The 12466-nt window shown below is 36.7% G+C and overlaps 1 protein-coding gene across 5 annotated transcripts in view; it reads left to right on the plus strand.

Moving 5' to 3' along the window:
* The window catches only part of zgc:110045 (uncharacterized protein LOC664755 homolog), a 462322-nt gene that overhangs the window by 412798 nt on the left and 37058 nt on the right, over nt 1–12466 (plus strand). For 3 of the 5 annotated variants that reach the window (XM_028817427.2, XM_028817428.2, XM_028817426.2), the window contains 2 exons: nt 10989–11030; nt 11527–11602. The exons of 1 other annotated variant lie outside the window; for it this stretch is intronic. In XM_028817427.2, coding sequence (XP_028673260.1) covers nt 10989–11030; nt 11527–11602 — 118 coding nt within the window. The remainder of the gene's footprint in view (nt 1–10988; nt 11031–11526; nt 11603–12466) is intronic. One more of the 5 variants, XM_051935810.1, reaches the window with a different exon arrangement.

Raw genomic sequence — 12466 nt, forward strand, 5'->3', positions numbered from 1 at the left:
GTGGCTCACAACATGTATGATGCCAATGTGCCTCACTGTCTTTTCTTAACCTAATATGTCTTGGAAAATGGCACACCTCAGGCCATTTTGTAAAATAAAATAACCTTAAAGAGGAAGTATGACAACAGATACACAGTGAGCAAAAGGTCTTACCATGGTTATACAATATCAATAACGACCCCCTTGTAACTAAAGAGCATTCTCATACCCACTTACCGTAATTAAAGGCCAGAGCCTGTCACTATCAGAGGCTTGGGCAGAAGCAGTGCTGGACAAGGCCCAATCACACAAACTCCACAATGAGACAATAGAGATTGGGCAGCTGACCCAACAAGCACATCTTGGAGTAGAAGATTGGAGTACTTGAATAGTAAGCGCATCGAGCATTGGAGAGGTTCTACAGTATATTAATAAAATTATTAAAAATTCATGGTCACACCTGGAAAATGTGCAGTCCCCACACAGATGGCAGCTGTGCATGTGATATGATTCTGGACAGTCTCTCCTTTAAGCCTGGATTATACTTTAAGTATTGGGCCACACAGTGAAAATAACGTCATATCTGCAGATGTGCTCCTGTGCACTGAGTTTTTATCATGCATTGCCTCATGGAATTCTTCCTGACTATGCAGCAATGCGGGAAACAGTGCAGTGTGTCTAAAATGGCAAATTTCAAGGAGAGGCTGGTGGAAGATGTGATCCTCCCTGTCTTAAGCAGATGTCAGAATAATGAACAAAGAGATGAATATGCCGACACAGGTCATCACAGCACAAAAAAGACATGCAAATCATTTTGAAGTGCATCCCTTCATTAAGTACGCCATCCACTGATGAAAATATCTAAATTGCCCCTCACTTTACCACTTTTGGCTAATGGGTCTTTCACTCCACCTTCTGTTTTTCATAAAGCCAATAACAACAAGCATTGACATTACCCGATCTGTGCTAGCTGCCTGCTACCATGAACATCTAACTCTGCTCTAAATTCTTTAGGTACACTGACTAAACATTATCATCTACTGACTAGGAGAATATCAATGTGCCAGTCAAATAGGCCACCATAAGTATAAATGCATTTTGGCTGTTGACAGCATGTGAACTTTGAGTTGCGGTTTGCACACAAGCTTCACACAGTAAGTATAAACAAGGCAGAGATGTTAGTTGATATATGACATTTCCTAATGTAGTCCATATATGTACACTTCAACAACTTGCTGTGGGATGCAGATATGATTCAGTACTGGACGCAGATGCAACAAAATCCCAAGAACAGGATATAATTATATAAACAAGCCAAAATTACATTCTACTTCAATTATAGCTTAATGCCAACTAAGATTTTTAAAGATGTTTGATATGATAACTCTATGGTTCTACTATCAAAAAGTTTCAGATATTGCCTACATATATTTATTACTTTGCACTAAATATAGCATTATTTGTTGCTTTGTGGCCTATATAATGCAAGCAGTGAAAGATTTTTTTACCTGGACAACAGGCACTGCTCAACGGATGCCACCTTCAGGTCTCCTCCACTAGTGAGTCCCAGTATCCCTGTTCTCAGGCAAGGACTTCCTTGGTCTCAAAATGAACCAACACTACTTCTTATACATCCCTATGTGGATTTTTTTTGGCACTCCGATTTTACATCCCAAAGTCATTTTAGAGTACTTTTCTGTTCCTAACTGGCCCAGTATGAATCAATACAGGTGTGCCCATTTACCCCAATATCTCCCATCTTTCATTTGTAAAATGTATGCACCTGCATTGTGTCTTCAAATTTCCTTTAGAACAGCTTGAACTTGAAGATATCAAAACTACAGAGAGGTTAACTCACATGTAGTGCCTGTAAAAAATATTCACCCCTGTTGGATCACAATGGATTTAATATGACTTTTTGACATTGATCAACAGAAAAAAGAATCATTTTAAGGTAAAACTGAAAACAGATGTCTGAAAAGTGAACTAAATTACCAATATAAAACACAACACTATTGATTGTGTAAATGTTCATCCCTTTCAAGTCAGCATTTAGTAGATGGCACCTTTGGCAAGTCTGTGAGGACAGGTTTCTGAACACATCTGAACACTGCAGTTTCTCCCCATTCTTCACGAAACTCACGCTCAATTCAATGTGTGAGTATGAGTGTACAACCTTTAACTCTCAATTGGATTGAGGTCTGGACTCTGACTCAACTGCTCAAGGATGTTAATGTTATTTTTAAGCCACTCTGTGTACTGTAGCTTTGGACTTTATGATTGGGGTCTTTACCATGCTGGAAAGCAAACAGTTTCCCAAGGCACAGGCTTTTCCCTAGGATTTTGCTGAATTCATTTTACCCTCCATCCTCATAAGTATTTTATTTTAATTTTATTGAATTTATTAAAATCAAATAACATTCCATACAAGCAAGTCAAGTTTTACAAAACTAGGTTCGAATCAAATCAACCCCTACCCCTGAGAAAGAGAGCTAGGCCAACAGAATAAAACGTTAATAGTAAAAAAAATAAATAATAAATAAATAAATAGAATAAAAAAGGGAAGAGATTCTACAATGTTACTGATTAGATATAACAGTTATTCACTGACTTAAAATCGGTGAGTTAGAATCCTTCCAGTTGAGGAAGATAAGTCAACGTGCCAATAGTGTAGTAAAGGCAATCACAGTTTGTTTGTCCTTCTCCACTTTAAGCCCATCTGGAAGTCCACCAAACACAGCTGTTAATGGATTAGAAGGGATTGTGAGACTGTAAGTCTTTCAACGGCCTGCTGTAGAGAAGCATCTCCATGCATTGATGCTGCCACCACCATGCCTCACAGTTGGGACGGTTCGTTTAAAATAACATGCAGTGTTTGGTGAAATTTAATCAGATGGCCAAACGACTCAATGTTGGTCTCAGACCACAGAACCTTTTTCAAGCTGACTTCAAAGTCTCCCATGTTCCTTCTGGCAAATTAGTCGAGATGTCATGTGCATTTTTTCCTTTCCTTTGCCACTCTCCCATAAAACTGCAACTGACAAAGCACATGGGCAACAGTTGTTGTCTGCACTGTCTCTCCAATCTGTTCCACTATGGCTAAAACCTTCTTCTGGGTTAGCATAAGTCTCTTGGTGTCCTCAGTCACTAGTCTTCCTGTATGATCACACATGTTTTCTGCCTGTTTTAGGACTGGTTTCACTGGAGTCCAAGGAGCATTCAGTGACTTGGGTGTTTTCTTGTCACCATCCATTGACTTGTGCTATTCAATCACCTTTTCACTGAGTTGCTTGGAGAGTTCTTTTGTCTTCATTATATTGATTAGATCACCATACTGACTCACCACAAGTTGGACCTCCAAGATAAGGTGCATATATACTACATTTAAAAACCCAGACAAACAAAATAATTCTGGGACCTCTAAAATCTGTTGGTTACACCAGTGATGCTTTTGGTGTGTCATATTAAAGCAGGTTAATACTTGTGATCAATTAATTTACTTTCAAAATATTTCTAAGTTAATTGCAAATTTGACATTAAAGAGTCTTCTGTTGATCAGAATCAAAAAAGCAAATTAGATCCACTATCATTCAGTGTTGTACAACAATATAATGTGAAAACTAAGCAGGTGAGTATTTTTTATAGGCACTATGTACTCAATCATGTCTTGTTGATTCTGCAGTGTGTTGAACCTACATCTCATTCCATGCCATTTAGACTTGTGACTTCATGGAGATCTTGTGACCATGAAAGTCATTATATGAAGCTAAATGTCTTGTTCAGGGCTTTGTTAACAACTGGCATGGTGCATTATCCTGTCGATATGATGCAATTCACTCATCTGCAACGTTTTTCATTCAGACCCAGTGTTAGCCAAGAAACCCCAACCTCAAACAATATTGCACTTTCATGACCAGCGTGTGGTGTTGTCACCTGGCAGGATGGCTGTAAGGTCTTGTGGCACTTTTACTTTGGGTCTTCTCATTAGCTCTTTGGCTGGGTTACTATTTTATTAGTATGTTATTGTGTGTGTCTTATGACAAATAGACAGACATTCCATCGTGGGTGGTCTTCTATCTTGTACCTGATGCTCCAGTCATCTGCAATCTTGTAATAGAATAAATGTGTAAAGATTTATGGTACTAGAACATCAAAACATGTATGAGTCCTTTCCCTTATTAATTAATTAACCAATCGTTTGTCTAAATACATTAATAAGTCAGTTTTAACACTTAAGATTCCTGTACCATAGTCATCTTGATTTTGAACCATTACAGTTCTCCATTTCTGACAGTTACTCTCCACACTGGTATATTTTGCATATTAGCTTTTAAAATGTGAATGTGCAAGTCAGGGGAGATGACCAAGAAAAACAAGACGAGAAATAAGCTGAATGTAGGGCACACTCTCAATTCAAGCTGGCAGTGCCTCTTCAGAAAACTCCAGATAACATTTTCTTTAAGATAAGTGATCACATCTAGATATTTATTTATCACAAACTTTTACTGTAGGTTGTTGCAGTACACTTCTCTGTGCATATGAATTTCTAGTGACTCACTCTGAAATATTACAGGGTGCTGATAGTTTGAGTGATTGCTGGGCTGGGTGACATGCCGAGGACCGCCTGCTGTAAAGATACACAGTACTGTACTTGCCGTTGCTCTCCAGAGATGTTCCTTGGCTGCCCTCTAGTGAAGAAATTGGAAACCACGTGTACTGAAGCTCTGTTAATAATGCAAGGCACATACAGTATTGACAAGTGCAAAATATGTAATTCCCTTTGTGATAAAAGCACCTGTAAACACATTTCTATTTGTTCTGCTACTACTTAAGAGTCAATTTATTATTTTTTATGATCCTGGCCATGTAGCTGGGTTTAAATTCACAAACTTTGACATGCAGAATATTGCCGATTTTTCAGGGCGATTGCTATTTTTCTGTTGCTTCAATGCTGAATTGAGAAGCATGCTGTAAACAGCAAATTCCAAGCAATTGCACTTTCATCAACTTTGCTTGGTGAGTTATTTTAAAAATATTCTGCACTTGCTCATTGAGCAGTCAATGCATTGACAAATTATTGCATCTTTTGTAGGAAGTGGTGAGATGAATTAGTTACAGTAACTAATGTCTAGTAGGTTGTCTCAGTGTGCCAGCCATCCTACACCGATTACCCAAGTGGGTAGTTTTTTGGCAGACTCCCAATTCCGTCTTTAAGGACAGCCTCTTGGTTCCTATCTTAAATTCGTTTTCCCGTTTTACCCATAACTTCAGAGAGATGCAGTATATAAGAAAGAATAACTTTGCTGATACTCTTGAAATTCTGGTCTCTCTCTCTCGCTGTTGAAAGATCAGGACATTAATTTGTTTTGATTTGTTGTTTTAGACCATGTCTTTTAATTTCAATGATATGCAAGTCTGCTGTTTGTGTATATTTTGTCTGCATATTTTTTGCAGGTGAGTCACCAGAATTGTATCATGTAGGCAAAAAGTGGAATTCTTTGTGCTTAATAGACTTAGACAGAATACCCCTTGAGTAGTACTTTACAATTTAGCTGATATACAGTAAACTAATGCTGCATGTGTCTTTTTAATGATGGTGCACTGTTATGCCAACATATACCTAAATCTTCTTTAAAAACATTTTACATCATCCAACACCTAGGAACTTCAGTTTCCTCCCAAAGCTTACGTGTCATATCATTTGCTGGCCCAGTAAGCTACCACCTACCTAATAGGAAATGGACCATCTATTTCCACTTAGAACAGAATGAATCAAGGTGTAAACTCTAAAGGTTTTCTGCAATACCAAATTGAGTGGCTGGCACTTATCTTTACAATTGTGAACTTTACTATGTAATTGGTAGAGGTCCTCTACACGTCATTTCATGTCAACTGTTGGTTCATTCCTTGCACTCAAAGCTGTCAGGATAGACACCTGCTTCCCACATCTTTGAACTGGATTACACAGATTTGAGAATGTCTCCGGCCACAGTAACATAAGGTCTTGCAGGGTTGAGAATTTTTTGTATCTGCGCTCACTGTTTACTCTTTAATGCCATGTCACACATTCTTACCAGGGGGGCATCTTCAGAACTTTTATATTGTTTTTTTTGGAAGGCATGGAACAAGTGGCTGAGAAGGGCCATAGGCTTGTTTTTCATGCTGGGCTTTGTGTGCATCTGCCATGTTTCCACCACAGCGAAATGCACTTTTTAGATTTAGTATGGTTTATTCAAAGCGTCCCCGAGTGTTTCAAGGTTCACTGGTTCTGTTGTCTGGCTATCCTGCCTGCTATGCCACTGTTAAAGAATACCAAATAGATGTAAGAAGGGTTGGAACCCAATTTTATTGGCAGGTGGCTTTCCACAATGAAGCAAAAAGTAGTGGACCTGTCAGGGAACAAAATCTTGCGCAGACATTTGTCAGGTTATGACTGACTAGTTCCAGTGAATCTTTGTTTTAAGTAGTCACCAGGAGGAAGAGGTGGGACTTCCAGAGAAGGGGCAGAAGTGACTTCAGCAGTCCTCTAGCCTGCAGTCATCAGATCTGGGAACATAAGAAAAAGGTGTGTGTATGACTGTGCCAACCCAGGGTTCTGGGTGGGATTACAGGTACCACCAAAACCCTGAAGATGGTCCCTTAAACATGTAGGTATGACAAATGATAACCAGAATGCAATTCATTGTGTATGCTAATATTTATTAAATTTTATTTCTGTGTAGACTAGTATCAAAGGCATAATTTCAGAGGGGTTTTAGCAAAAACTGTGCCACTTTTGTTCACAACCCTGTTATCTGTTAGAAAAGCTCAAAAGGTTTTGGTATATAGACACATGAAAGAAATTATTTTGACATGATCTGCCTTTTCTAAATATATGGTAGCCATTAGGAAGAAGAAGAATTTCAAATAATTGGCCAAGTCTTTTATTTTGGGCTATGCTTTTTACAGTACACAGTGGCCAATGTTATGACTCAGAAAGTTCAAATAATTATTTTCTTTATGTTTTCATTCTACCATCATATTTTGTTTGTGTCGTGGGTGTTGCTGTGTCAGGTTTTCACTGCCATGATGCATTTATATTGTTGCAGGAAACGGAGTTCTGGAAGTCCCACTGAGTGACATCACTGACAACAGTTTGTAAGACAGCAAAAGATGTATATATGGGATATATTATATACATTTATATATTTTTTAATTATATATTATAGGATGAAAGTCACTTTCTGAATCATGTGGACAGTATGGTAAACTGGTTCTCATTACTGTGAATGTCAATAACACCAAAGAAATGATATTTGACTTTGAGACAGAAATCTGTATGTTTACCCATTGTTGTTCTGAGGGAGGAGGTACAAATAGTGACTGAGTATAAATACTTAGGAACTAACCTAGATAATAATAATAATAATAATACATTACATTTATATAGCGCTTTTCTCAGTACTCAAAGCGCTATCCACACAGGGAGGAACTGAACCCACAATCTTCCACAGTCTCCTTACTACAAAGCAGCAGCACTACCACTGCACCACCTAGATAGATAAGATAGAAAGATAAGATAAGATAAGATAAGATAGAAAGATAAGATAAGATAAGATAGAAAGATAAGATAAGATAAGATAGAAAGATAAGATAGAAAGATAAGATAGAAAGATAAGATAGAAAGATAAGAAAAGATAGAAAGAAAAGATAGAAAGAAAAGATAGAAAGAAAAGATAGAAAGATAAGATAGAAAGATAAGATAGAAAGATAAGATAAGATAAGATAAGATAAGATAAGATAAGATAAGATAAGATAAGATAGATAGATAGATAGATAGATAGATAGAAAATACAAAAAGAAAAATATTTTCTAAATGCAATCAGCACTTATTTCTTCTCCCTAAACTCAAACTATTTAAAGTACACAAGGACCTCATGTTGTCTTTATTGCAGTATGATCCAGCCTGTTATCACTTTCAGTTTCATTGCCTGGTTTAGTGGTCTGAAAAAGCAAAATCTAAAAAAGCAGCAGCTAAAGTTATTGGGGCTGATGATGATTTGGCAAGTGTGTGTCAGAGGACAATGCTGAAGAAAATGGAAATCATCTTATCTGATGACAGACATCCATTACATGTAGAACTTCAGTAAATCGGGAAGGATAGTTTCTTTGAAAACCCACACAAATCGCTCCAGAAATTCCTCTTTCTACTGCCGTATGACTTTTTAATAAGGAAGAAAATGATAGAGGTTATGATATCATCCCTGCAACCATTTTCGGGTAAATATGCAAATATCAAAACTCCCTTAACATAACCTGCCTCATCTCTGTTTTATTACTTTGTCTATTAGATGCAACTAAGAAGGCAAATTTCAATTTCTTATGTAAATATAAATATAGAAATAAAGAAACCTTGAACATACACACTATACATATGTACATATGAAGACATGCGAACAGCACATTTAAATTAGAAAATTAGGTAATATATAACATTTAACTTTATATTTTGTTTTATGATAACAGTTTACATATTAGAAGTCTTACTTTGAACCAGATATCTCATTAAAATGTTTGATGATTAACAAGTTTGGGACCATTGAATGGCACTTAACGGCAGAGGGGTGTTACTGGAGTCGACCATTGTACTCTGCTCATTGGTGTAACTGAAATGTTTCCTTGCTATTATATGTAAATGAACCTACATACTGTAAGAGGAGCTGTCCTCCTAAGACTAACCAGTTATGCTATACAGAATTGTGCTGTTCACATGACATGGCTTCACTGGCCAGCTCTAATAAAGGATGTCCATATTGGAGTTTATTTGTAATGATTGCTCAATACTCTTCTTTATTTACTGTGTATTTTCTGTAACACTGCCTTAGGTCCCAACCCTAATATGATATATCTGGGTGATGTCCCCATATTAATTTGTTCACTTTAAGATTTTTCTCTTGAAATACATTTTTTGGAACAGAAATGTATGTGGGAATATGAGTAGCTTTTTCTCTTGAACCTCTGTCATTTCCTTGCATTATAATGTTTCCTGAATATGATTAATTTATTCATTCATGGTGATGCAGTTTTACTTTGGGTGCCGTCACGTTGCAATCCCCATTGCTGGCTCACTGCTTCCAGATGCCATGGAAAAACTGTCTCAGATGTAGCAGTGCCTAGCATCATCCGTGCAACTTTTTAAATTTGGTGCAAAGATTCATTACGTATCTATGATTTTGATAAGAAAATACTATATAATGTAGCGCATATTCCCTTCTCAAATTTCTGATCTTACCTGATTTCTGAAGAGCAATTAGGCTTTGGTGCAAAAAAGTTTAGTCTTTAAGGTTTTGAGTTGTTTCTGGTTTTTGAATACATTTCAAAATCTCTTCTTGCCCTTGGGCAGAATAGTTTTATTGTGGTTTTTTTTTTTTCTTGTTCCCATTTCGTTTTTCCGTGATCACTGCCATATTGTCTTCCCTATATAAGATGGTGGCACTCAGGTTACAGTGTTCAAGTGTTTGTATTGTAAAACTAAACAGCTTGAAATTTAAAGACTTGTTTAGGGAATCGTTTCACGCATTGGTTTTCATCTTTAGCATTTCTGAATTAGACTTTTTGCCTTGTGATTATAGTTTTGTTTGCTTATTGTTTTGGCATCAGAAAATGAACTAAGCCTGTTAAACCATTATCCATTTCCTGGTCATTTTAGCAGTTTTTCATTCTCCTGGTTGTTTTCTCATTTCTTAATTTTTTTTTTATGTTTTAGAACTTGGCTAGAATATCACAATCCTGACCTGAGTTAGGCAGGTTGTAAAAAAGATAATACTTACTATTCAACAGATTGTAGTGGGTTAAAAACACTTGAGTAAATATTTTCTTTCATAAACACAAAATGATAGCACAGAATGTAGCGGGGCCACATAGTGTTTAAATGTCAGTTCTGAGTGCGTCTCGTTTCATTGTCCCGTTTACTGTTTGTGCATCAGTTTATGCCGTCCCCATAAAAAGGGGGACGGATGATGGAAGGAGACCACAGCCGCCAACCTGGAAAACACCTGTTTACAATCATTCAATCACAGCCGTCACAGGACTATATAAGCCATCAGGAGGAGAAGGAAAGGGAGGGAGGAGATTTTGTTTCAACATTACGACCACGAGCAACCTGTACCTGTTTTCCATATTGCGCTTATCCATCCAGTTTGTTTTCCATCTGCCGGATTTATTTCAAGGACCTCACCACGAGATACCCCGGGGTAGGACTTAATCATCCACCACATACACGAGGATCCACGGTGAGGCTGCTCCATTTTTTTTCCGGGGAGAATCAAACAACTCTATCACTAATTCAGTCATCCGCTTTCAGGACATTTTCTTTTTTACCGGACTCACGTACTCATTCATTTTCAGTTTATCATTCATTGTCGTTATTCGTGTTGTGTGTTTATTTGTTACAGGGACAAGGGAGGGTTTTTGTTGTGTGTATATATATATATATTTGGTGGTGTCTTATTATTGCTGGGGTGGAGGGATATATTTGTTTCTATTTTTCTATGTCATTTTACTTAATACATATAACCCGTTTTACTTCCCGTTTTTGTGTGCTTATATTTTTCACCGTCGATTGTGGGGAAAAGTTCAAATGGTAAGAAGTACGGCTTGATAGTAGATTATTTCTCAGTTAATTATCCAGGCCACTGGTCTTGGAGGTGTAGCTGCCGGCTGGGTAAAAGGGGTCGGCCGTTACATAAAGTTTAAAAATTTAAACTTACAAAAAAATTTAAAAATACAGTGGAATCAAAAGGTTATACAAGAGGAGGGTTCCTTGAGACTATCGTGAAAATGGTGTAAAGAGCACTTATTTATTTATTTTGTCACAGATCTGCACAATGATCATTCCTGGCCTAGTAGTCAGTGTGTCCAGGTATTTGGTGCTGCCAAGCTCACCGGTTTCCTGGCAGACCATTCCAGTGTTCAAAGATGAAGAGGTTCACTAACCTTGTCTTGCATTTCTACCCTTTTGTGTTTTTCAGACCTTTACAATTCAGGGGCAGTACGCTATTCCTCATCCCGATGTGAGTCCTGTGCATGCAAATCACTTTTTCCCATGTGCCTGATTTTATTCATTTTTTTATTGTTTATCATTACCTTTTACTCTTTAGATAACCTATGCCTTACTTTATTTTAGTTTTTAAATATAGATGTTAACTTTTAGTCTTCTGACACTATCAGAATAATCTTAAAAATTACAAATCCAGCAACCTTCTTGCATTCTGCTAGTACAATAAACAGCTGCTGCATGTTATGTGACATGAGATTTCTACTTTAATAATGTGATGTTTGTAGTTGTAACTAAAGGACAAGAATGAATGTAGATGTTTGTAGTCCTAACCTTTTTATTTTATTAGTTTCTACTTTAGATTAGACTGGATGTGTTTTAAAGCAAAGAAAATACTAATACATTGTGTTTTTATACTCTTGGAAAAAAAAAGAAAAATGTAATGTGCTTTTCTGTATTCTGAAATAATTCCATTTGATTGGTTAGTTCTAATTTCCCATCCTGCCCTGCAGTTGACCAAGCTTCACCAGTTGGCTATGCAGCATAACCCTTTTACTCCCCTTGGGCAGACCAACCCTGGTTTCCCTGGTACGTACCCATGATCCCCTGGGGATATCCTTCTTCTAAACACCTTCTATCTCCCACGGTCATTATCTCATTTTTCTAAATGTGCTCAATGACCAGCATTTTTTTTTCTGCTTGCTTGTTTTTTTATTAGAATTATTTATAATACTTAACATAACTGTTTGTCTTCTTATTTTTTACCTTTGTCTCTGTGTGTAAATGTTCTTTATTTCTCTGTTTAAAGTATACATTACTGTGGCTTGAACCCTGCTCAATTAATCCTGGGGGTTTAAAATTATAAGCACTGAAAATTTATGGAAAAAAAAATTGTAAATTTTTCACCTTACTATGCACAAATGTGCTGAAAATTAATGTTCCTCTAAACTGAGAGAGAGCAAAAAAATGTATCTCAATACTGTTTGCCATAGATAATGAAACTTTACAACTGTTAGTTAAGAGTATGTCAAAGAGATAAAAAAGGTTTATATTCATAAACTGGCTTATATGTGTTAAATTTTCACAAAGTTTTAAAAAGGCACTCGAACTTGCCTTAGAGTGACATCTTCAACCTGTCCTTAGAGATCATAGATATCCTTCATTTTGTGGCTTTTAGAGATAGCATCTCATAAATGATGTTATTATTCTAGGTTTTCCGGTTTTCGCAATCTAAAGTTATCTATTTATAGAAACTATTCTAAATCACACACAGTAAATAAGAGAGGCATTTCATCTCTATGATTTTAGATAGCACCTTTCTTGGTGGCTAGAATTTTAAAGATACGTGGTATTGTCATATATCATAGTAAACTGTAGATTCAGTAGTATTAGCTGAAATGTATCCAGCATAGTGTCATTATATTAATTAACGAGAAAAAAAAAAAACAAACA

Source organism: Erpetoichthys calabaricus, chromosome 13 (genome assembly GCF_900747795.2).
Source record: "Erpetoichthys calabaricus chromosome 13, fErpCal1.3, whole genome shotgun sequence".
Lineage (NCBI taxonomy): Eukaryota > Metazoa > Chordata > Cladistia > Polypteriformes > Polypteridae > Erpetoichthys > Erpetoichthys calabaricus.